Raw genomic sequence first — 21,328 nt, 5'->3', positions numbered from 1 at the left:
TGGGCGCGTACGCTCGCCGTGAGCTTCGCTCGGCAGCCTGGCTGCGGTCGCTTCTTTGCATGAGTAGAGCCGGGATGCATAGAGAAGCTAACCAAACAAACACTACTTTATAACTCTGCGGGTGCAGTTTCTCTATTCATCCGGTCTACCAAACACGCGGTATATGTTTATTGCTCTGCAGTTTGCACTTTTGGATAAAAAGGACAGATCATGTGGTATGTCCGCTTTTCGCAGGATAGCAACAAGCAACTTTGATTTTGAAGGCCATATTCATGACTTGCCTAGATCACCTAAAGTTCTACAACCATCCAACGGCTTGAGCTCATCACATCATTGCAAGTGTAGACACAACTTTAATGCTTCCCATAAGGTGATAGTTTATTAAAGCCAACAAACGTTGTTTCGGCATTCTGTTCACACAGATAATTGCCAAAGCAACAACGTCAGCAAACTGGCAGAGTACATAAAGCTCCATGGTGAAAAGACGAATTCTCCATTAGGACCTTATGCACCAAAACAAGCACGAGCGGCAAACAAGGGCCACCACGGTCATCTTCAAACAAATATCAAGACCACCGACTTTGAACAAACATGAATAACCACAACCTGCTTTGACTTCAAACACATAATACGACTTTATTATCCTGAAAGTCGATGAGTTGGATCAAATGTCCATAACTGAGAAGTTTCACATTCTTGTACAACATGTGAAATCCAGGCTTCCTAAATACCTTGTAGTCTTTTATCTTCCATGTTTGAGGCAACAAAAATAACAAATCTCTAAGGTTACAGAGCATTCCTAATATAAACGTATCACTATGAAAAGATCTCCCAAATATACATAATCATATTCACCTAAAATTTTCAAAGGGTATGAAAACACAGAAGAATCATGATAGTTTTGTAACCAAAAAATAAAGTTTTTACAACAGCTTAAGGGCTAATTTTTACTGCCATCCAATCGTTGAATCCATCATACTTTTGTCTTCTTGTAAAAATCAATCTTTGATTGATTTTTAGGTTCAAATAATCAACCTAAACATAGTAACACAATGAGAATTAGATGATTAACCATATGAAAAGTCGAAAACTCATTGTATCAGGTAACATCAGGTTAGACTCTTGATTTCCATTTATCTGTGCATTTTGGATGCATTAGCAATGGTAATAATAAAAGCACAAATTCAGGATTTGATAAAGCTGTCAGGACCATTGGTAGTTGGTGGTACCCAAGCACTTATTCATAGCCGATTACCATGAAATAACTATTTCCAAATGGAGCTGGGTTTTCTTCTTTTGCTAAACATAAATCAGAACATTAAGCTACTGTGATTTGATAAGATTTTCTGATAATTTTGGCACTTAATGGCAGTGCCCATTTAGTAGGGCACAAAATAAATATGAAATTGAGATGGAGATGCTATTTAAATCCGAGTACTGTTTGGCATGTATATTTAAACCTGTGTCAATATAGATCAACACATATAGCTTGGTTTTCTTAATTTCATTGGGGTTCCTATAGTAGAACACATCAAGCATTTCACCTATAACAATAGCAAAAGTCGGGCCAATAAATCCTAAGAGGACAGAACCAATGGCCTCCAACACTACCTATGGGCATTTAGATGGCCTTGATTGCTCGCAGATAAGAATACCCTTCTATGTGCTTTTCTCCGTTTGTTAAGCGAACGTCAGGGATATATGGGTTGAGAAACAAATCTGCACACGACGGAGTAAAGAAAGAAGAATAAGGACTTTTTAGCAAAAGTAACGGCGGTGAAAATCAGAAAAGCTAGTACTTTATAGTACTTTATAGTAGTAAAGATATATGTCGGATGAAATCTAGTTTAACAAGAAAACAAATTTGCTAAACTAGAATCACAGGCTCTTCATACGTTCTCGCAAGACTTATGTTAGAATCCGGATCGTATCCCAACATCGCCATCAATTAATTATTTTTTTGTGGTGGAACACATTTATCTAGGCCGAAGGTCTTAACTTGAAAAATATAGCTCGTTTTTTCTATATTTTTTATTTGAAGATTTAATATGTTATCGGTTATCCTTTCAACCGCTTTGTCTAGGTCAAAGGTCTTTGGTTGAGAAGGGAACCCACTTTTTTCTAGTTTTGTTCGAAGATTTAACTTGTTATTCTTTTTTCGTGCAGAAATAACATGTTATTCCTTGAGTGACAGAGGACAATTAGACGCTCGGTAACTTTACTTAGGGCATATATAACCATATTTAATATAGAATTTTTTCAGAGGTTTTTAGAGGATAATTGAAACAAACACAAGAGACGTACGGTCTCTTTATGAAAAATCCGACTCTATATGAATTTCTATACATATTGTCTCTTAACTATATATATAAACTAGAGCGTTAGGGTTATATTATACAATCTTTTAATTATTTCTTGTATTTAGAAAATCGAACCACCGTATCAGAGTTGTACATGCACTTATCTAAAAATATGTCATATTTATTTCTCGAAGATGTTTATAGGACCCTTAATAACAAACTGCACCCCACCTGTATACATATACTAATGCAATGTTCATACGTTTCAATAGCACACAATCATATTTAATCTTACTGTTTATATATGATGGGGTATTGGTTAATCCTTGGTTAGACCCTACCAACAGTACATACGACTACGCGAGGGCCAGTATTAATAGCATAGGCGTAAAAGTTGACTCGCACCGCAACTGTATATGTAATTGACCACGTCACGTCTCTTAGCCGTCGTCGCATCTAAAGTATTAAAAGTTACGGGAATTTGAGGCCTCCTCCGCACTCCACGCTACGGACGACCTTCAGCATAGCGCGCGTGGCCTGCCAATGCTCGCTCAGATCCTCGTGAACATCTTGCAAAAAAACCCCTTAGTTTCGTGAAGATGGAAAGGGCTCCTCCTCCTCCTCTGTCAAACCCTAGCTTCTCAGATTTCCTCCCTTCGTGCTGATTTCCCCTTGTGCTAGATAAGGCGCACGAAGTGGGATTTTCCCTATGCTGGATAGGGCGCCCGAAGGGCGCCACCTGATCTAGTGGGCAAATGAATGCACCCGGCGAACTGCGTGCCCCAGGACGAGTTCCCCGACTTACTTCTCTAGCTGAAGCCATGACGCAAGGTGCTCCAAGCTACAACCATGGCGTGAGGTGGTTCAAACTGTAGCCATAGCGAAGGTGGTGGGATATCGCGCGCAAGGTTCTGGACAAAATGCTCCAGTCGTTGCGAAGCAAAAAAACGACGGTTCTGATTTAGTAAAATAATATATTCAGTTTGTTAAGTTGGCATATTAAAGTGGATGAGATATAGAGGATGAATTTTAGAGGACGCTGCTGGAGTCGATGAAGATATAGAGAATGAAATCCTTTAGAGTGTTCTGCAAAGGATAGAGAATATTTCTTTAGAGGATGAATTTTAGAGAATATTGCTGGAGACAACCTTAGACGCTACGAACAGTACACACGACTACGCGAGGGGGGCCCAGTATTAATAGCATAGGCGTAAAAGTTGACTCGCACCGCAACTGTATATGTATTGACCACGTCACGTCTCTTAGCCGTCGTCGCATGGCAAATGAATGCACACGGGTCCTGGCTGTCCCCTGCACTGCATCTTTACACTTCCCGTAGCTCAGCAGCCCTGTATGGCAACACCAAATTTGGCTTCTTGCTTGCGGTATATAGACGATGCACCACGTTCGTGTCTTTCATCAACAGCTCTGCTAGCTGCCTAGCTTCTTGTAGCACTAGCAAGTTGTACTCCTCTCCTACCAAGTACTAGCAGAGTAGCTTTGTAGCAACCATGGGAAGCGCTTGGGCCAACGTCCGCGAGATCTGCCGCGCACAGCGTGCCGACGGCCCCGCAGCCGTGCTCGCCATCGGCACGGCCAACCCGGCGAACTGCGTGCCCCAGGACGAGTTCCCCGACTTCTACTTCCGCGCCACCAAGAGCGACCACCTCACTGGCCTCAAGGAAAAGTTCAAGAGAGTTTGTAAGCATGCGCATGGAACCTCAGCCAGCTTAATTAATTATCTGGATTTGCTTTCACTGTCGATGATGATGTTGCCAATAACTAGTAGTATAGTTTACGTGATTGTGATTTCTACGTACGTACGTACCCACCAGGCCAGAAGCTGGGCGTGCAGAAGCGCTACCTGCACCACACCGAGGAGCTGCTGAGCGCGCACCCGGAGTTCCTGGACCGCTCCTCGCCGTCCCTCGACGCGCGGCTGGACATCGTCAAGACCGCCGTCCCGGAGCTCGCCGCGCAGGCCTGCAGGAAGGCCATCGCCGAGTGGGGCCGCCCGGCCGCCGACGTCACGCACCTCGTCGTCGCCACCAACTCCGGCGCGCACATCCCGGGCGTCGACTTCCAGCTGGTCTCGCTCCTGGGCCTCCGCCCGACCGTGCGCCGCACCATGCTCTACCTCAACGGCTGCTCCGCGGGCGCCGCCGCGCTGCGCCTCGCCAGGGACCTGGCCGAGAACAACCGCGGCGCGCGCGTGCTCGTCGCCTGCGCCGAGATCACCGTCCTGCTCTTTGACGGGCCCGAGGAGGGCTGTTTCCAGACGCTCGTCAACCAGGGCCTGTTCGGCGACGGCGCGGGAGCCGTCGTCGTCGGCGCCGACCCGGCGGCCCCGGCCGAGCGCCCGCTGTTCGAGATCGTGTCCGCCGCGCAGACCGTCATACCGGACTCCGAGGGCGTCATCACCATGCACCTCACCAAGGGTGGCTACGGCGGCAACATCTCCACCAGGCAGGTCCCCGTACTCATCGGCGACCACATCGAGCGCTGTCTCACGGACGCTTTTGCGCCGCTCGGCGTCGGCGCCGGATGGAACGACCTGTTCTGGGACGTGCACCCGGGCTCGTCGGCGATCCTGGACCAGGTCGACGCCGTGCTCAAGCTCAAGCCTGAGAAGCTGGCGGCGAGCAGACGTGTCCTCAGCGAGTACGGGAACATGTTCGGCGTCACGGTGATCTTCGTGCTCGACGAGCTGCGCCGCCGGATGACGAATGGGGAAGAGGAGGGGGCGCCTGCAGAGTGGGGGGTCATGGTGGCGTTTGGACCCGGGCTCACCGTCGAGACGATGGTGCTCCACCGATCAGGCACCCCAGCCGAGACGAAACTAGGTGAGGCATGAAAAGGTGGACGTGACCAATTTGTGTTGGAACTTGGATCAGGATTGCATCATTGCATGCATGTTACTTGGTCAACATATTCCGACTATGTCACTATTCTTGACTTCAGCCTATAATAAATTCAACTACATAAACAACTGTTAAACTTTATCTAGTTACAAATACAGTACCGGCAGTGAGAGAAACTGTTGAGCAATATTGCTACAACTCCAACCAACCAGGTGACAAATATGTGTGACAGTTCTCCAACTGTGTTTGATTTGAAACTATGTCAATGTTGATGTCAAAGACCATTTACATGTCGAATTACGACGATATTATGTGAATGTCGAACTATGAAAATACTATGTGTAACGGATGTTGGAACTATTTGTTGATGTTAAAGACTTGTTGTAATGTGTTTGTGAATGTGAGTTCATGTTTGAGAATGTGAATTAATGTTTGTGAATGTAATTGAATGTGAATGCGAATGCGTGGCTCAGTGGTTGTATATGAAATCTATGTATATATGAAAGCTGTGTTTTCGGTAATATTAAAAATGGACAAAAAATAGCGTTTTTTTGCCCCTGCTGAATAGTATTATGTTCAACGGCTTTATTAAGACGTGAGACATAATAATGAATTAAGTCCGAAGGCCATCAAGGGTCGTCGGACATAAGAAAGGCTTATATCTGATGGCTTAACAAAGGGTTGTCCGACATAAGACCTGCGGGACCCACCTTTGGCCGTTACGACCGTTACCTTAGGTAAATGTCGACGACCCTTTGCGGCCGTTGGACATAAGCTATTTCCGACGGCGGCTGTCGAAAATAACGTTATTTTCGACCCGTTACGACCGAGTGACAGGTGTCGTAGGATATAAGTCTTTGGCCGTCAGACATAAGTTATGTCCGACAGTTTAGGATTTATTTTCGACGACTTTGGTCGTTGAAAATTTTATCTTTTACCGTAGTGAATCAAACTTTCGCTGCAATCACCGTAAAGCGCATGTAAATCCCAATTAAATGAGAGGTCTTTTGAGAGGACTCTAAAGGACTAAGTGAAAAAAACAAGAGACCCCATTTCTACCCGGCTCTTTATATATATATATATATATATATATATATATATATATATATATATATATATATATATATATATATATATATATATATATATATATATATATATATATATATACTACTCCTTAAGAACGGAGTGTAGGCGTGCACAATAGAGTGTTCTGCCTCCGCGCGTCCGCGCCCCTGATCTCGCACCGCGCGTCCGCGCCCCTACGCCACCTCCTCCTCTCCCCCCTCGTTGCGCTGCCAGATCCGGATCCCTGCCCCAGCCCTACCCACTGGAGTCGCCCGTGCGCCAATGGAGGAGGAGGTAGAGTCGTCCTCGGCGGTGGCCCTTTTGCTGGTACTGGTGGCGCCCGTCGTGGTGCCGTCGATGGCGCTGCTGGTACGGGGCCGGTGGCGCCGGGCCGCGCCGCGGAGGGAGGAGGTTTGTCGCCTCACACGACTGAGGCGACCACGACGGCGGTGACCCATCCTCCGTGTGCCTGCCTGCTTCTCCATAGCACTGGCTCTCGAAACCCTAGACAGGCAGGCGCTCCCCCTCCCCCCAACTAGAGCGTCGCCACCAGCTCGCTCTGCTCCCCAACCGCCCCGCCTTCGTCGACGCCGCCACCGACATTGCCGTCTCCCACCCCTCTTTCCTCACCTCCTAGATGGGGTCGTCGCCGCCAAAGAAGTACGAGGTTGTGGAGCAGATCGACCCCGAACGAGCGATGGAGCGATGGACGCCGAGGTGGTGGAGCAGATCGACCGGGCGCCTACAGCTCCGCCTACCTCGTCCCCCACAAGGTCGAGCGCAAGAGGTGACGATTTCCCCTTTTTTGTTTCTCGTCTACTCCTCTTGCTCTGCTTTCTCGATGGGTGCTCCGATTCTTGATCCCTCGTTGTCTGTTGCTTGCCGTTGTCGTGGCACTGGTGCGGTATGTCATGAAGGTCTGCGACGGAGTCTGACGCAGCAGCGACCTCTTCTTGGCCCTCCTCTCAGCGTGCGGTGCTGGGGACGATGGACGGCGCTGGGATAGCCGGCGGCAGAGGGGATGCCGCAAGCGCTAGGAGCCCACCGCGTGACCCACGTCGGGAGACCACCGCCCTGACGACCCTTCCACCTTCAATGGCTCATCTATGTTTATGGTCTATGGTTTAGTGTTATTGTGGACCCTCTAATTCTTGTAGCTAATTGAATAACCATATGGCTCAAGATTGTGGTAAGCTTAATGTGTTTCTGTGTTGCCTTGTATCTATGCAGCTCCATCTAACTTTTGTTGTTTAATGGCATAATGTTTTTGGGTAAATCTTCCACCTTCCTGTTTGTAGGGAGAAGGGATTATTATAGATATCATGACTTTAGAATCAGGTCTGAGAGAAGACACACACCCCATGGGAGGTATTCCCCTATAAGAGATACCAGGCATCGTTCGTTTCGTGATAAGAGACATAGACCAAGTTCTGAAGATAGGGGTAATCACTTTTCTGTGCACACTTGCGCCAATAAAAATTATTTGCCATTGTCCATTCTATCTTTTACTGTCTATATTTGATCAAATGGTTACTACTTGTTCCTCAACCTGATCGTTACTCCCCTTTTCTTTCCTTAACCAGCTGAACTTCGTGAAAGCAAGCTGATGAACAAGTACAATGAGCTCAAGGTAAAGCTTACAAGGTTTATTAGGGGTTCTTTTTGAATGCTGGATATTTGTCTTGGTTCTTACAATTTGTGTTCATTACTCGTAGGAGGCAGGAAAGCTTGACGCCTTCATGGAAAGACGGCGGAGTAAGAATGCTTCTAAAGATCATTGGTACATGCCATACCGATGGAATGGAGATGTTGCGTAATAATTTCTTGATTCTTGAGGCAAAGGATGATTTAAGGGGATGATTTTATGATGGTCTTTTCATGGTGGATGAACAGTCAGTGTCTTCTCTCACGTTGTTGCCCTAGCTGTACATTCGTCAGCTCCGTGCACAATCTACATAGAGCTTAGTAACAATGTTTGCTAAATTAAATTATGGATATATATTTTGTTTTGCACAACCTCCTTCTATCTTCATGCAGACCAACCTAAAATCGGTAGTACTCAGCTTCTTGGGTGAGTAGGGATCGATTTCTCTGCAGTCGAAGTCATGCTAACTTTTGTCACTGACAGGTGAGGTGAGCCTGACCTTGAGGCATCCGAAATATGCTGGGTAGCAGTAAATGGCAACCTTTTCATTTTAGCTATGATTTTTTGTTTCATCCATCTGTTTCTGTATGCATTTTGCAAATATATGTTTAATTTAGAGTAAACTTAACTATGCATTTTACAAACAAACACAGATATGATGAGGTTAATAGAAGTGTTGGAGCAAGTACTGAAGCTTCAAGTGAAGCCAATAATGTGCCTAGAACCGAGAAGGCATAGGAAGCAGGTTCACTTGATTATGTATCCAAGTCTAACGGGAAGAGGAGAACTAAACGAATTGCATTTTCTGATTCAGATTCAGAAGACCTAGACCTATCAAAGGAGGACCTTTTGAAGCTGCTTCTTGAGAAAGATGGATCATTGAAGTCTAAAGATAAAGAGTTTAAAGATATGAAGGATAAAGTCCTACAACAAGCGTGGCCTTGCCACAACAAGCGTGAGTCAGAGAACACCAAAAAGTATGCCATACAGGTTCGCACATAATATCTACTCGTTTGATTTGTATGTTTTTATTGTACAAGGATTTGATAACATTTGGCTATCCCTGGAAACATGCTCATACTTGACGGTTCTTGGTTCACCCTATATATCTACTAGCTTGATTCATAATCATTGTTTACTGTGTTGTTACTCACGATGCCCTTCATAATCACTGTTGTTACTAACACGCCGCTATCCTCGCGTCACAGGAGGCACTCATGATGCGGGAGCTCGGCAACACCAAAATTGTTGTCACGGGGGACGACTAGACACGATGCCCCCGCACCCAACACCACGCTAGCCTCGCCCTCGATCCGGCCGACGCAGCGTGGCGGGGCTGCCTTCGCACTTGGGGACCCCACAGAGGCGGAGGAACGGTGTGGACGTGCCGCGGCGGCTGCTGTCATGTGCATCGGTGAGGCGCGGCGAGGACGGTATCTTCGGCCGTCACCTAGGGACGACGACGATGGGTGGAGCCAAGTGGAAGGAGGAGGAGATGGTGAAGACGTTGCGGCAGTCGGTGTGGCTCACGGAGGACTTCCCCCTGAGCGTCGACAAATTCCTGTCGTTGCTGGACATCCTGGCCTGCCGTGTGTGCGCCGTGCGCTGGCTCCGCGTGCTGCTCACCACCAAGTTCCCACCGGGGACTTTCCCAGTAAAGGTAACATAGCTCTTCTGCTCAATAAGAAACCACAGAATTACATATATTTTTTCATTTCCGGATTCAGTGGCTGATCAATTCTGCAATGATTCATCCTTCTTGATAAACGAATTGTTTCGATACATTCTTTTAATGATCAACTACCAGTTCAAATGATGTTCCAGTGCTAAACATACCATCTCTGAGCAGGGCGTTCTTGTCTGTTGATCAGGTTGTTTTATGGCAACTGATTCTTTTATTGGCAGCAAATAACCCACAGTTTACCTGCCACAACTACAACGACGTAGGAAGCTGAGTCAGAAACTCATAATCATGGCATATACTGGCCCGCAACATGTGGAGAGTGCTATCTGAATATCCAGGGAAAGAAAAGAAAACTGTTTAGACTGATATTTTATTGCTTCTTCACTATTTAGTTTATTCCAGACCAGTACCGACACTTAGGACACAAATTTAAGGGAATTTACTTAAAGAGAACTGTTTATACTGATAGTTTAACGGTTCTTCACTGTTTAGTTTATTCCAGAACAGTACCGGCACTTAGGACACAGATTTAAGGGAATTTACTTAACTGGCACTCACCTCACCTGCATTGATACTGTCTTGTTTGATGATTCATAGTTTATTTATATGACAAATGAAACCTGATGGGAAAAACTAAACCTCTGGTGTTGTAGGAAGTAGAAATTGGTTAGACATACAGCTTGGAGGGGGGTAGATGAGGGTTGATGTGAGAAGAACAGGAGATCAGCAATTTCACAACTTAGTAGGCTTCTTTATATTAATTATGTATGAACTGGGTTTTTTAATCATTTGGAGGTAGTCTGTTCTTTGGAGCAAAACATCAGCCTTATGCTAAACCCCTCCAGATTGCAATCACCCAATTGCATCCAAATTTGCAGAAGATTAAACCCGAACAAGTTTTGTATGTCATCCAAACACTAGCAGTAACGGACATAAGAATCTTTCAGGAAGTTTCTTTTATGAATATTTTTAAAAAAAGCAGGAGCCATCCACCTCTGTCTGTTCTACCATTAATACTAGAATTTTGCATAGGTAATTAGGCATGAACTATAAATAGTTCATCGTTCAATCGAATATCATTTAATTGATTCAATTTTGTTCTTACATTAAATGATTCATGAACTAAACATTAAAGTTTTTTCAAAATCTTTTTAAATCCCAAGTTTTCGAGATTTTAAACATGAATAAAGTGTGATTCTGTCCAAGAGTGCTTTTTATGGATCTATATTCTCCTTGAAACGTTATCGATCCTGATTCTCTCTAGAAATGTTTGTCCATTGAAAATAGAATCACTTGGCAAGAATGAGTGAAACTGTTTGGCTATTGATCTAAATTCTCCTTGAAATTAACTAGAATCACTACAAAACCCCTATCAGGTTTGTGTGGTATAATTAGCTTGCTTTGCCGGAGTGCAAATGTGAATAAAACTGCATATCTTAATTCTTTTTACATGAAAAACTATAGTGGCAAACCATCATGCTGGTGCGGGGCCTCCCAGGCACATGGCACATCCACCACTGCACCTCAAGGCCATTACTGCTCTGAATGCTCACCCAGGTGAAGCCCTCATCACTGTCGAGACCGAGGAGATGTACAACGCTAGATCTAGGAACCTCCTCTGGCACTTAGTTTATAGTTAAATTTGCATCTGCAAGTGTATCTCTGCTGGCGCTCAGCTATTGATTTACTGGCTGACAAGATGTTTTGTTGATCCGCAGGTAGGTGGTCATCGGGGATTAAGGCATTTCAAATTTTGCTTGAAGATGATGCTTGGCAAATAGATAATAAAGATATATGAAACACTCAACTATTAAAGGAATCTTGCAGCCTAGAGGATGCTAAATTGATGAGTTTTATGATGAATTATGTGAAGCTATTATCTTCAGGAGAAAATGGTCCTTTTGGGCCTTATGAAGTTAGTGGTTCCTGGGATTTCAGTCTATGTTTCTTAGATGAAGGCTCTTTTCCTATAGCCACTTTGTAGCTTCTGTGTGAAAACATTGACATTTGAAGCTCCCGTGCCTCTAAGAAGGATTTAGGAATGTTCCATGGTATAGTAATTAATGATGGAATTCTATGTCATAATTTATCTTGTATTTTTGAACAAGGCTAAACCTCAGCCTGGCATTTATAGAAAGCTTAACCAGCTCCATCTGGTTTGTTGTGGTTACCAGTTTATGAACAAAAAACACATTCATCTTGCACCAGTGCAATTACAAACTCTCTTTGCCAAAGAAAAATACCCCCATTTCTCCCTTTCACTCTAGCAAACACAAGACACATGTATTCTCAAATGCCAACACAAGATGCGCAACACGACCCAGAACACACTCAGAACGGTTTGCATGAGGATCATGCTCGTCGCCACCGCACTTACGCTCGCCCATGTGCTCATCGACCTCAATTGTTCAGAGTGCTGAGTTTGGTCAGTTAGCAGCATAATCCTTTCCCAAAAATCTACACAGTCTCCAACGGGTAGTGTAAAATAGGGGATGTAAAACTGTAGATGACATTGTTTGACTCTGTTTGCAGAGTGAAGTTTAAAATAGAGGATGAAATAGTGGACGAGATAGGAGATCTGTTGGAGATAGCTTAACTATGAAACAGCCAGTGGCTTCGAAATTTATAATCCTTCGTCCAGGTGCATTGCATTTTACTGCACGTGATGGATTTGTTCGATGTGTAAGGTTTTTAAGGTATGTAAAATTCTTAACATTTGAAAGATGATAACAAAAACATAAAATGGTAATTAGTATGATGGTACCTTTAAATTTTAATATATGTTATTATAACATGTTTACTCCGTAGCAACGCACGGGCGTTCACCTAGTGTATATATATATATATATATATATATATATATATATATATATATATATATATATATATATATATATATATATATATTGTGTCTTGACTCTATTTGTTACCTATAGACTCAGAGTTGTATCTTACAGTTTCTTAGTTATCTCTTATATTTAGAAAACTGTTCCAACAACTCGGGTTGTACATATCCTAACGAAAACTACCATAACATAGGATTCATCAGGAACTGAGCTATAGCTAACCATTGGTGTTAGTGGGTCTCCAGATATTGTTTAAACATTGTTTTTAGTATTGATACGAACCTATGGCCCCCCGATATGCCGCTGGGAACTGATGTGAACAGGTCAACCATGCATATCCAAGCGAGGGATGTTTGATTTTCCCAACTAAAGTTTAGTCCGTGTCATATCAGATGTTTAGATATTAAATATAAATATTAAATATATGCTTACTTAGTTTTAATAAATTTGTCTCGCTATTTAGTTTTCATCTATTTAATTAGGTTTATAATTAAGCTATATTTAGTACTCATGATTATCGTCCAAACTAGAGATGACAATAAGTATCCGAAACCTGATGGGTAAACACCCTATTAGGGCATGAGTACGTCGATTTTTTATGCCTACGGGTATTTTATTAGGTCATTTACCATACCCATCAAGTATGATGAACATGTGTATGTTCTCTCTTACCCTGTACCGCTACTTATAGAAAACATGTTAACCTATGACATGTGGGTCTGGATTATTAGAAATGTTCTCTATAAAAGAAAATTCCAAAACCTTAACCCTATTTCCTTGTGCGAAATTGTGTAAAACCTCCCGCTAAACTATGACATATTGGGGTTGATGAATTTATCATACTCAACAAAAAAGATGATATGCTATTTTAATATTTTTCATTATTGATGAGGTATGGGGCTTCAATCTATTATATTTGATACTCACTTTTGCGATTAAAATGATCATGTCTAATAGAATATTGGTGGGTACGAGTATTCAATTGGGTACTCGCTATTCGTGGTGGGTATGGAGTGATTTTGTACCTTTGATGGATAGTGGATATAGGTAATGGGGTATTTTCTCTCTCTCTGGTAGGTATAGGTGTGGCATTGTGTGCCTACCAGGTATCTTACCCCGCTGTCATCCACATCCAAACATTCTATATGATATCACTAAACTTTAGTCTAGTGGAACCAAACATACCCTAAAGTTTTATAGGTTGATCATATGGAAATATAAGTGTATTTGTATATTTGTGAAACGTATTCCTTCGCAATGCAATAATTTTAAAAACTTACGTTACCATTTTCATAAATAAAAAGGGGTTAATTGTGATTGTATTCTTCGTTGGGCTTGCCATTGTGATTTTATCTTCTGTTTTTAACTTTATGATTTTATGCATCCATTTTAAAAGCGAAGCTACTTTATGATTTTATGCATCCATTTTAAAAGTGAAAAATCATAATTAGTGATTAGAAAAATAAAAATATGAAAATATAATATGCGAAAGATCCAAACGACCCTCCTATTCTGTACGGTGCATCCTACGGGAGTAAAATCGCAAATACGTAATACAATGACGAGTAAAATAGTAATAAATTGTGTGCAAATTTTTGTTTTTTCATATCAGATTTAACATTGTCAACTGTAACAACACAAGAATACGACTGAGCTTCGTTTGTAGAACAGAGGTAAAATCACAACAAAATTAAAAAGGGATAAAAACGAAATTGCAAGAGCTTCGGCACACCCTTGCGAGGCTGCTCGGGGCGACCTTTCGGTTTGTCAGGAATTCAGGATCATGTCTTCGACGTTGTGATGCAACGAAAAAAATACCTTCGTGCCCCTGGTGACCGATTCAAATCCTGACCTTGTGGACTTGGGCATGTACAAGAACGAGCAAATTGCTTCGTATCAGTCCATACTCCCGCACAAACCATCTCTGCTTATCCATTTATTTTGCACTCAAGACAAACACGTATAACAGAGTATAAACCCATCACAGGATGGCACATGTAATGGGTGTTCGAGTTTTCGTGATCTTCCCAAGCTACAAGACCCAATTTACTAATACCACAGATGAGGTCTCTAAAGTCCAGGAATTGATTCGAGGTTGTATTTCTCCGATGTCGTCAGTCCGTTATCCACCCCTGGTTGGGTTCTTGATTGATCCAGAGCATTCAGCGTCTGAAGGTACGAGTAGGAGGCATTCCGATTGGGAGGCGGGGGGCTTGGATTGCTGATCTTGCTTGCCAGGAAGCGCCTGATGAGCCCTCTGAGGAATGGAGCCATTGTGTCTGGCTCGTACTCCAGAAAATACATGATTCCTCCCATGCACATGCAGAAAAGAGCCACCTGCAAACACTACCAAGTTACTGTTTTTGAAAAATGATGGCGCATGCTAGGTCGGTAGATCCAGGATGCTAAGAGAGACTTTATATTGAAAATGAAAAGTTTGCAAAGAAAATAAATTAACATATACAAGATATACTTCAAAGCACTAACATCAAAAGTTCAGACCCCTAACTTTGTATTGCCAACAGCAAGGCCAAAAATAATTAATATGGTCTGCGTCATTTTGGGAAAAAAACAGTCAGCTCCGAGTTTTTGTTCGTACTCGTCAGGGTCTAGATCATGCTAGAATAATTCAAACATGAAAGTGTTAGATGCATAGCCATCTATCCAACCAACCCACCCTCAACCCCAAATTATCATAATCATGGCCATGCTCTGTTGCAAACCACGAGCAACAGCACGAGCTTTATAATGCTTAAGAGAAAAACTGATGAACTCATTTACATGCAATAGGATGAATATGAGGATAAGGAACAAGATCCCACATGCTGGTACGCTCAAGCGCAGCAATTTCCTTAGCCATCACAAGCTACCATTCTGGATGAAGAATAGCATCAAGATAATTAGAAAGAACAGTACAGGAAAACCTTGCGCAGTAACTGGTCCAAAACCATACAGATGAATAGGTTGACAAGATTCATGGCTATGAAGAAGAAGCGACTCAGGTGAAGAATCGCTAGGTGAGGATGGCTCAATAGGAGAAGATGATCCAACAAGAGAAGCTGAAGCATCAGAATGATTGAGCACATCAGAAGATGGCATAGCAGAAACATTCGAGAGACGATGTCGTGTATAGACCCGTGTCACACGAGGCTTCACGGTGTAGTCTAGAACCACAACCGAAGACTCCAAAGAAGACCGAAGACTCCGAAGAATACACAGAAGAAGGTACAACAGGAGGCGCTGAGCAGGAAATCGGCACACAGGCCATAGCAACAAACAAGCAAGAAAGTGGATCAACAAAAGATGTTGAGAAAACAGTAGAAGAACGAGGGTAAAAAGGACGAGACTCATCGAAAACCACATTCCAAGACATCTGCATCCATCGAGCAGCCGGATCCCAACATCGATATCCCTTGTGCTCAGCACTATTCCCAAGAAAAACACACTAAGCTGACTAAGCAGTCAACTTAGTGCGCTCATGTGATGCAAGAAACTACCACATTCACCCAAAAATACAAAAGCTGGAGTAGGCACACACGTAGCCACAAAGATGGTCAAAAGGAACACCACCCTAGACAGCAGGCTGAATGTTAATGAGATAGGTAGCTAATGAGATAGGTAGCAGTAGAGACAACCTCAACTAGAAGTGAGAGGGAACACATGCGTGATCATGAGAGCACAAGCAATCTCAAGAACATGATGATGCTTATGCTCGAAAACACCATTCTGAGCATACATCAGGACAAGAAAACTGAGCAAGAGTACCAGAAAGATAATGTTAATGAGATAGGTGGTAATAGAGAAAACCTCAGCCTAAAAAGTGAGGGGGGCAGATGAGGCGAACATGAGAGCACAAGCAGTCTCAAGAAGATGACTATGCTTACGCTCGAAAACACCGTTCTAAGCATGCACCGGGACAGAAAAACTGACCAAGAGTACCTTGCTCAGAAAGAACCCAACGAAGTCTAAGAAAGATATTCTCCAGCAGAGTTAGCACAAAAGACACGAATAGAACTATTGAAATGTGTGCAAACCATAGCAGAGAAGATCGTATAGATGGATAAAGCCTCACTACAGTTTGTGGCCAAAGACGAAGACTTATTGTGGTCGTTAGTTGCTGCTAAGGGGTTTTCTTTCCTTCAAGTGCAGAATCCTACAGTTTAGTTTCGGCTAGGTGTAGGGATGTCTGCTTGTGCTGTTGGCGTGCTTCCTGCTGCTGCTCCTAGTTTGGAGCCGGCAATGGTGGGGATCCCAATAGGCAGTAGGTGTGAGTGTGCTGTGGATGTTTTGGGACCTTTCCCCTCTGTTGGTATGTTTTGTATTTGTTTTATTCTTCTTAATATAATGATACACAACTCTCATGCGTGTTCGATAAAAAAAGCCTCACTACGATATTTCATAAAGTAAATCCATGTGGCGAGAAAAATCATCTGTAGAAAATATATAATGTCGATCATTGGGTGGCAGCTTGCTTGAGCGTGAGGCGGGCAAGCCAACCGATAAAAGCGGGCGATTGCGAGGTGCATCGGCTGGCAGGCACACAAGCGATAGGCAAATAGACAAAAGCGAGCATCATTATATATGTCGTCGGAGCCAACGGGCGAACTCGGCGAGCGGTCACAGAGATGAGTGTCGCCAAGCCAAAGAAGCCAACTACGAAGGTGTGCACAACCACAAGGTGACGAGACAGAGCCACCAAGTGATGTGAAAGGAATGATTAGGGAAAGAGAGAGAGAGAGAGAGAGGAATAACTATAACCCTATTTTTTGGCTTTGTGTATCATGTTATGAATAGCACTCATATTCAAAATGAGGGCACTAGGTCCGAATATATACACTGATACAGGATTGAGACTGTACAAGAACTCTATATATAAGACCGGATACAAGGACACATGCATAGGCTTATAACAGAAAGAGCCATCTGGTTTTAAAAAACAAACCACCAGCACGTGCAGAATTTGAACCCTACTTGATGCACATTTTTGCATCATTGTATAAGATTTCGTCACATTTAAATGTTACGCTTCCTTGAACTCTATATTTGTAAAAAATTGAAGTTAATGGCAAATTAAAAAAAAAACTCAACAAGGTGGTCAACAAGTAACCGTGAAGCAATAACCATGCCATTGTGCCCCTACATCCAACTAACATTCAATTGGATCTTGACATTCGAACACCACTGAGGAACTATTGCTGAACAATAAATCACTATCTAAAGCTACCAGCCTACAAAAGTGCACCTTGATCCACCATTAGTGAATTGCACAGATTTTGAAGCATAAACCAAAAGAAGATTACAAGTTACAACTAATTGTGCCTTGGGGTGCTTTAAGCATTATTCATCCTCTGTAGCAATGAGCCAATGACACACTACTTGGCTCATAGCTGAGGAGCACACTGCCCATAACTGCTTCAAACAAGATTTTGTACTACGATTCTTTGTGGTCATAATAGCAAGCAACATAATTTTGTTCGCTTTACCTCTTGGATTACACTGAATAAAACTAAATAACCAGAAAACAGATTGCAAAGTGAGTGGGGAATACCTCAGCATTTTTAATATTTGGGAGCAGGTGGCGGTTGATCAATATATACCATAGGGAATCTCCAGCACGTGGAAGCACATAGAGGGCTAGCTCAGCCCTTCTAGCTTTCTTTTCCAAAAGAATTGAAAGACCCGACATCAAACCAGCAAACCAATACACAAGTTTGTGGTCTTTGTTCGCAACTTTTCGGTGCAAACATATAGCAGCCTACCACCATGCAAGAACACTATCAGAACCATGAAATAATTACGGGTGAAGTAACATATGCTGCTATGCACTGAGTACCTGGAATACAGTGACGAAGGCAGACAAAAAGGTGGTGGAGCGAACTGCACCCACAAGAGCACGCCAACAAGTTGTCGTTGGCGATTCCAAGAACTAACGTTTTTATTAAAAGGATTGCATGAGTTAGTGGCGCATACATCAGCAGTAAGCAAGACTACATATGGAAAACGGCTATACTATACTAGTTTTGTTTAGTTGTTAGCACTTGGGAAAATATTTCCATTGACAGGAAAAAATGGTGCAAGCATATTGAATGTAACATATTTCAAGCATGTTATGCAAGCACGGTGAAAAGGTAGTGGCACAAAATAACTGTAATCATGTCGAGGTAGGTTTCTGCTTGAGGCATAGTTATGTTGGAGAGAAATAAGTTGCACACAAATAATAGCAAGGACATATCAGTAGCTGAATCTTAAACAGGATAAAGAAATAAAGTAGTCAATTACCTTTTGAAGACGTAGGACAACAAAGGGCACAAATGTCAATGAGAAATATAGAGGGAATGTCTTCTTGAATGTTGATGAAACAACATTAACATTTTGAGCCAAGCATGATGCTCTGTCAGGGTGGATCACAGAACATGGGATAATGGATGGATTTGTTGTTAAATTTATCAAATCCGGATTCCTCTTGTTTGATAAATGGGCTGAGAGGGCAGTTAGATCCACAGGACCACCTCTGCAGCATTCTTTGACAACCTTGTAGACAGGTTCTGCTACTGGTCCTGTCTTAAGGATAAATTCTTGGTACGACTTAGGTAAGCTTTCAGGCCTCATAACAAAAGCATACATAACCTGGAAACAGAATCCTGGTGATTACACAATCCTTTCCCAACATAAAAGAATCATATTCATATAAAAAGCAAACTATAGTGTTAGGTAGCTTCATTTTGTTACCTGGGCACATGCTAATGAAAAAAGCAATGCATCTCCATGTCTCCAATGGCTTCCCCAAAAATGAAATTTGTTCTTAGATTTTGCAGAATTATATGCACACTGCAATATTAAGCAGTAATGAATCAATACTTCATGTATAATTGGTCTTCTATAGTTCTATCCATTTTCTCCATATGAACAAACTGTTTAGCTGTTAATGACCTGAGCGAGCCTTGCTAGAAGATATAAAGATAGAGTACGCCTCCTACTTGAATCATCCAGTGCTAGTATGGCCAATCCTGCCACCGAACCTGCTAATATTCTGCTCCATCACGCCCTTCAGTTGAGTCATGGATATGATTTGAGAAAAATATAGAAAATAGCCTAGTATCGACCTATTAGTGACTAACCAAGGTTAGGTACATACTTAAAAAAAACTTCTAAAAAACCAGAGCTCTGCATTGAAAATATAGGCAAGGAGTCATAGCATATAGGCACTTACGCATTGAATGGTGTCTCCTTTTTCCTAAATCTCCTAAGGAAACATCGAAGTGCATGATATGATCCAGTGAATCCGCCAAAAAGCAACCCTACCCGGCAAGCTTCCTCTCTTACTATAAGATCTTTCTCCGAAACCAGTTGCTGTAAATCAGAATGTATTCAGATGAGTATATAGATGGGCAGGCCTAGTGCTATGGTAAGAGTTGTCTCGCTGTGCCACTAGGTCACGGGTTCGAAGCAGCCTCTCCGCATTTGCGGAGGGAAGGCTTGCTCTGTTTATCCATTCCCTATACCCCACTCATGTGGGAGACTCCGACACTAGGTCTGTCCTTTTTATTCAAACTAGCAAAGTGCTTGTACGTTGTTTTGATTTCCATTTATAATTAGGTACAGAATATAAAACACACAGATGTGTGTGTGTTCTGTTGCTAGGTGGGTATGAATGTGGGGTTTAAAGCCAACAGCCATGGTGAATTCGTGCATAATTTTAGCATTATTTATTTATTTAAATGTGGGGAGCACAACGACGATGGAAAACAAGGAACCAGGAAAACTGGTGCTTTAATATAGTAGATAGATATAGATATAGTCTATAGAGATGAGTATATACTTAATTAAATAACGAAACATGGACATGGAGAGACATTAGTTGTGGGATAGTATTTGTAAACAATGAACCAGTAGGTCAGATAGTAGTGGCCGAACAGTATTTGTTTGGAATGGGGCGCGGACAGCCTCATGGCACGAAATAGACCAAAGCAATGCATACTAGGAAACATTATGCAGACATATATCAGTCAAAGCAACCAATTCTGCTCTGGCATGTACTGGCTACTAGAATATGCACTACAAATGCTGCAACAGCTGGCTCAAATATTTTAAATTTTGTCAGTTCATTATCACCGATAGTCCAATCTAATAAGAATTGAGAAAGCGAAAGCTGTAACATCAGCAGTAGCAGCATGTGAGCATGAATCTGTCCTTCGCTCAATTCCTTCTCATGACATTTTCATCAGCGTGCAAAATCGCCAATTCTACTCAAATCAACCAATGAAACCAAGGGTAGTGAATTTGCATATCCAATCCCAAGCTCTCAACTGAATTCCGGCAGCCGATTAATCTGTCATCCCAGCCGATCTAATTACGCCACGATGCGAAGTAACAGGAGGAGTACCTTAAGGTCGAGGAGCGAGCCATAGGACCTGCGGCGCACGAGCTTGAAGGCGCGGAGGAGGATGCCGATGCCGACGCGGACACCGTACGAAAGCAGGAAGCTCTGGCACAGGTTCCCCGCGGCGTGCGCCGCGCATGACTCCCCGTCGTGACCGCACCCCCGCTCTCCCTCCCGCTGCTCGTCCCCATCTCCCTTAACGCCACCGCCCTGGTGCCGGTGTAGCTCCTCGATGGCTTCCCGCAGCCGCTCCTCCGCCTCCCGAAGCCGCCGGGCCGCCGCCTCGGACACCGGCGGCTGATGATGCGCGGCCGCCGTGGGTGGAGGCGGCGGGGCCGCTGAGCGCGGGCCCAGGGTTGGCTCTGCGCCGGCGGATAGGTCGAACGACGGCGTCGACAGGAACGGCATCGCCGGCGACCTACAGGCTACCGCTCGGGCCTGGGCCTGGGCCTGGGACTGGGCCGGACCGAGCTTGGTTGGACTCAGGGGGACTCTGGCGGATCCCTTCGCTCCTGTTCTGAGGCCGCTCTCTCTCGTCGGACGT

General features: G+C 43.4%; 2 protein-coding genes across 6 annotated transcripts; one reads left to right on the top strand and one right to left on the bottom strand.

The window, feature by feature from the left end:
• Positions 1-3,738: 3,738 nt before the first annotated feature.
• On the top strand, positions 3,739-5,537 carry LOC100272924 (Type III polyketide synthase B). The gene is made up of 2 exons (NM_001147376.1): positions 3,739-4,001; positions 4,136-5,537. The coding sequence occupies exons 1-2, from the start codon at positions 3,812-3,814 to the stop codon at positions 5,152-5,154; spliced, it is 1,209 nt and encodes a 402-aa protein (NP_001140848.1). The 5' UTR covers positions 3,739-3,811; the 3' UTR covers positions 5,155-5,537.
• Positions 5,538-13,978: 8,441 nt separating this feature from the next.
• LOC100278116 (uncharacterized) lies at positions 13,979-21,314 on the bottom strand. 5 transcript variants are annotated; one of them, XM_035960489.1, is made up of 8 exons: positions 20,788-21,085; positions 19,615-19,754; positions 19,335-19,507; positions 19,134-19,232; positions 18,684-19,031; positions 18,238-18,330; positions 17,953-18,159; positions 13,979-14,741 (listed from the first exon to the last, which is right to left on the bottom strand). In XM_035960489.1, exons 5-8 carry the CDS (start codon positions 19,026-19,028, stop codon positions 14,475-14,477), a joined length of 912 nt encoding a protein of 303 aa, XP_035816382.1. In that variant the 5' UTR covers positions 19,029-19,031; positions 19,134-19,232; positions 19,335-19,507; positions 19,615-19,754; positions 20,788-21,085; the 3' UTR covers positions 13,979-14,474. The 5 variants fall into 5 exon arrangements, with proteins under 5 accessions (XP_035816382.1, XP_035816383.1, XP_023157050.2 ...); XM_035960488.1 differs by having other exon boundaries at positions 13,986-14,741; positions 19,335-19,449; positions 20,788-21,314; NM_001349965.2 differs by having other exon boundaries at positions 14,315-14,741; positions 19,335-19,434; positions 20,788-21,175.
• Between the last annotated feature and the right edge of the window lie 14 nt (positions 21,315-21,328).

Source organism: Zea mays, chromosome 7, assembly GCF_902167145.1.
Source record: "Zea mays cultivar B73 chromosome 7, Zm-B73-REFERENCE-NAM-5.0, whole genome shotgun sequence".
In the NCBI taxonomy this organism is placed as follows: Eukaryota; Viridiplantae; Streptophyta; class Magnoliopsida; order Poales; family Poaceae; genus Zea; species Zea mays.
Note: the sequence above shows the minus strand (reverse complement) of the source record. Positions and strands in the feature narration are given on the sequence as shown.

Excerpts from the sequence above, each read along its gene's own strand:
- LOC100272924 (NM_001147376.1), top strand. The coding sequence starts at position 3,812 with ATGGGAAGCGCTTGGGCCAACGTCCGCGAGATCTGCCGCGCACAGCGT. Across the intron at positions 4,002-4,135 it reads GGAAAAGTTCAAGAGAGTTT|GCCAGAAGCTGGGCGTGCAG; the intron begins GTAAGCATGCGC and ends CGTACCCACCAG.
- LOC100278116 (XM_023301282.2), bottom strand. The coding sequence starts at position 19,669 with ATGCACTTCGATGTTTCCTTAGGAGATTTAGGAAAAAGGAGACACCAT. Across the intron at positions 19,424-19,614 it reads AAGGAGACACCATTCAATGC|GTTCGGTGGCAGGATTGGCC; the intron begins GTAAGTGCCTAT and ends GAATATTAGCAG. Across the intron at positions 18,160-18,237 it reads CCTTCGTCACTGTATTCCAG|GCTGCTATATGTTTGCACCG; the intron begins GTACTCAGTGCA and ends GCATGGTGGTAG.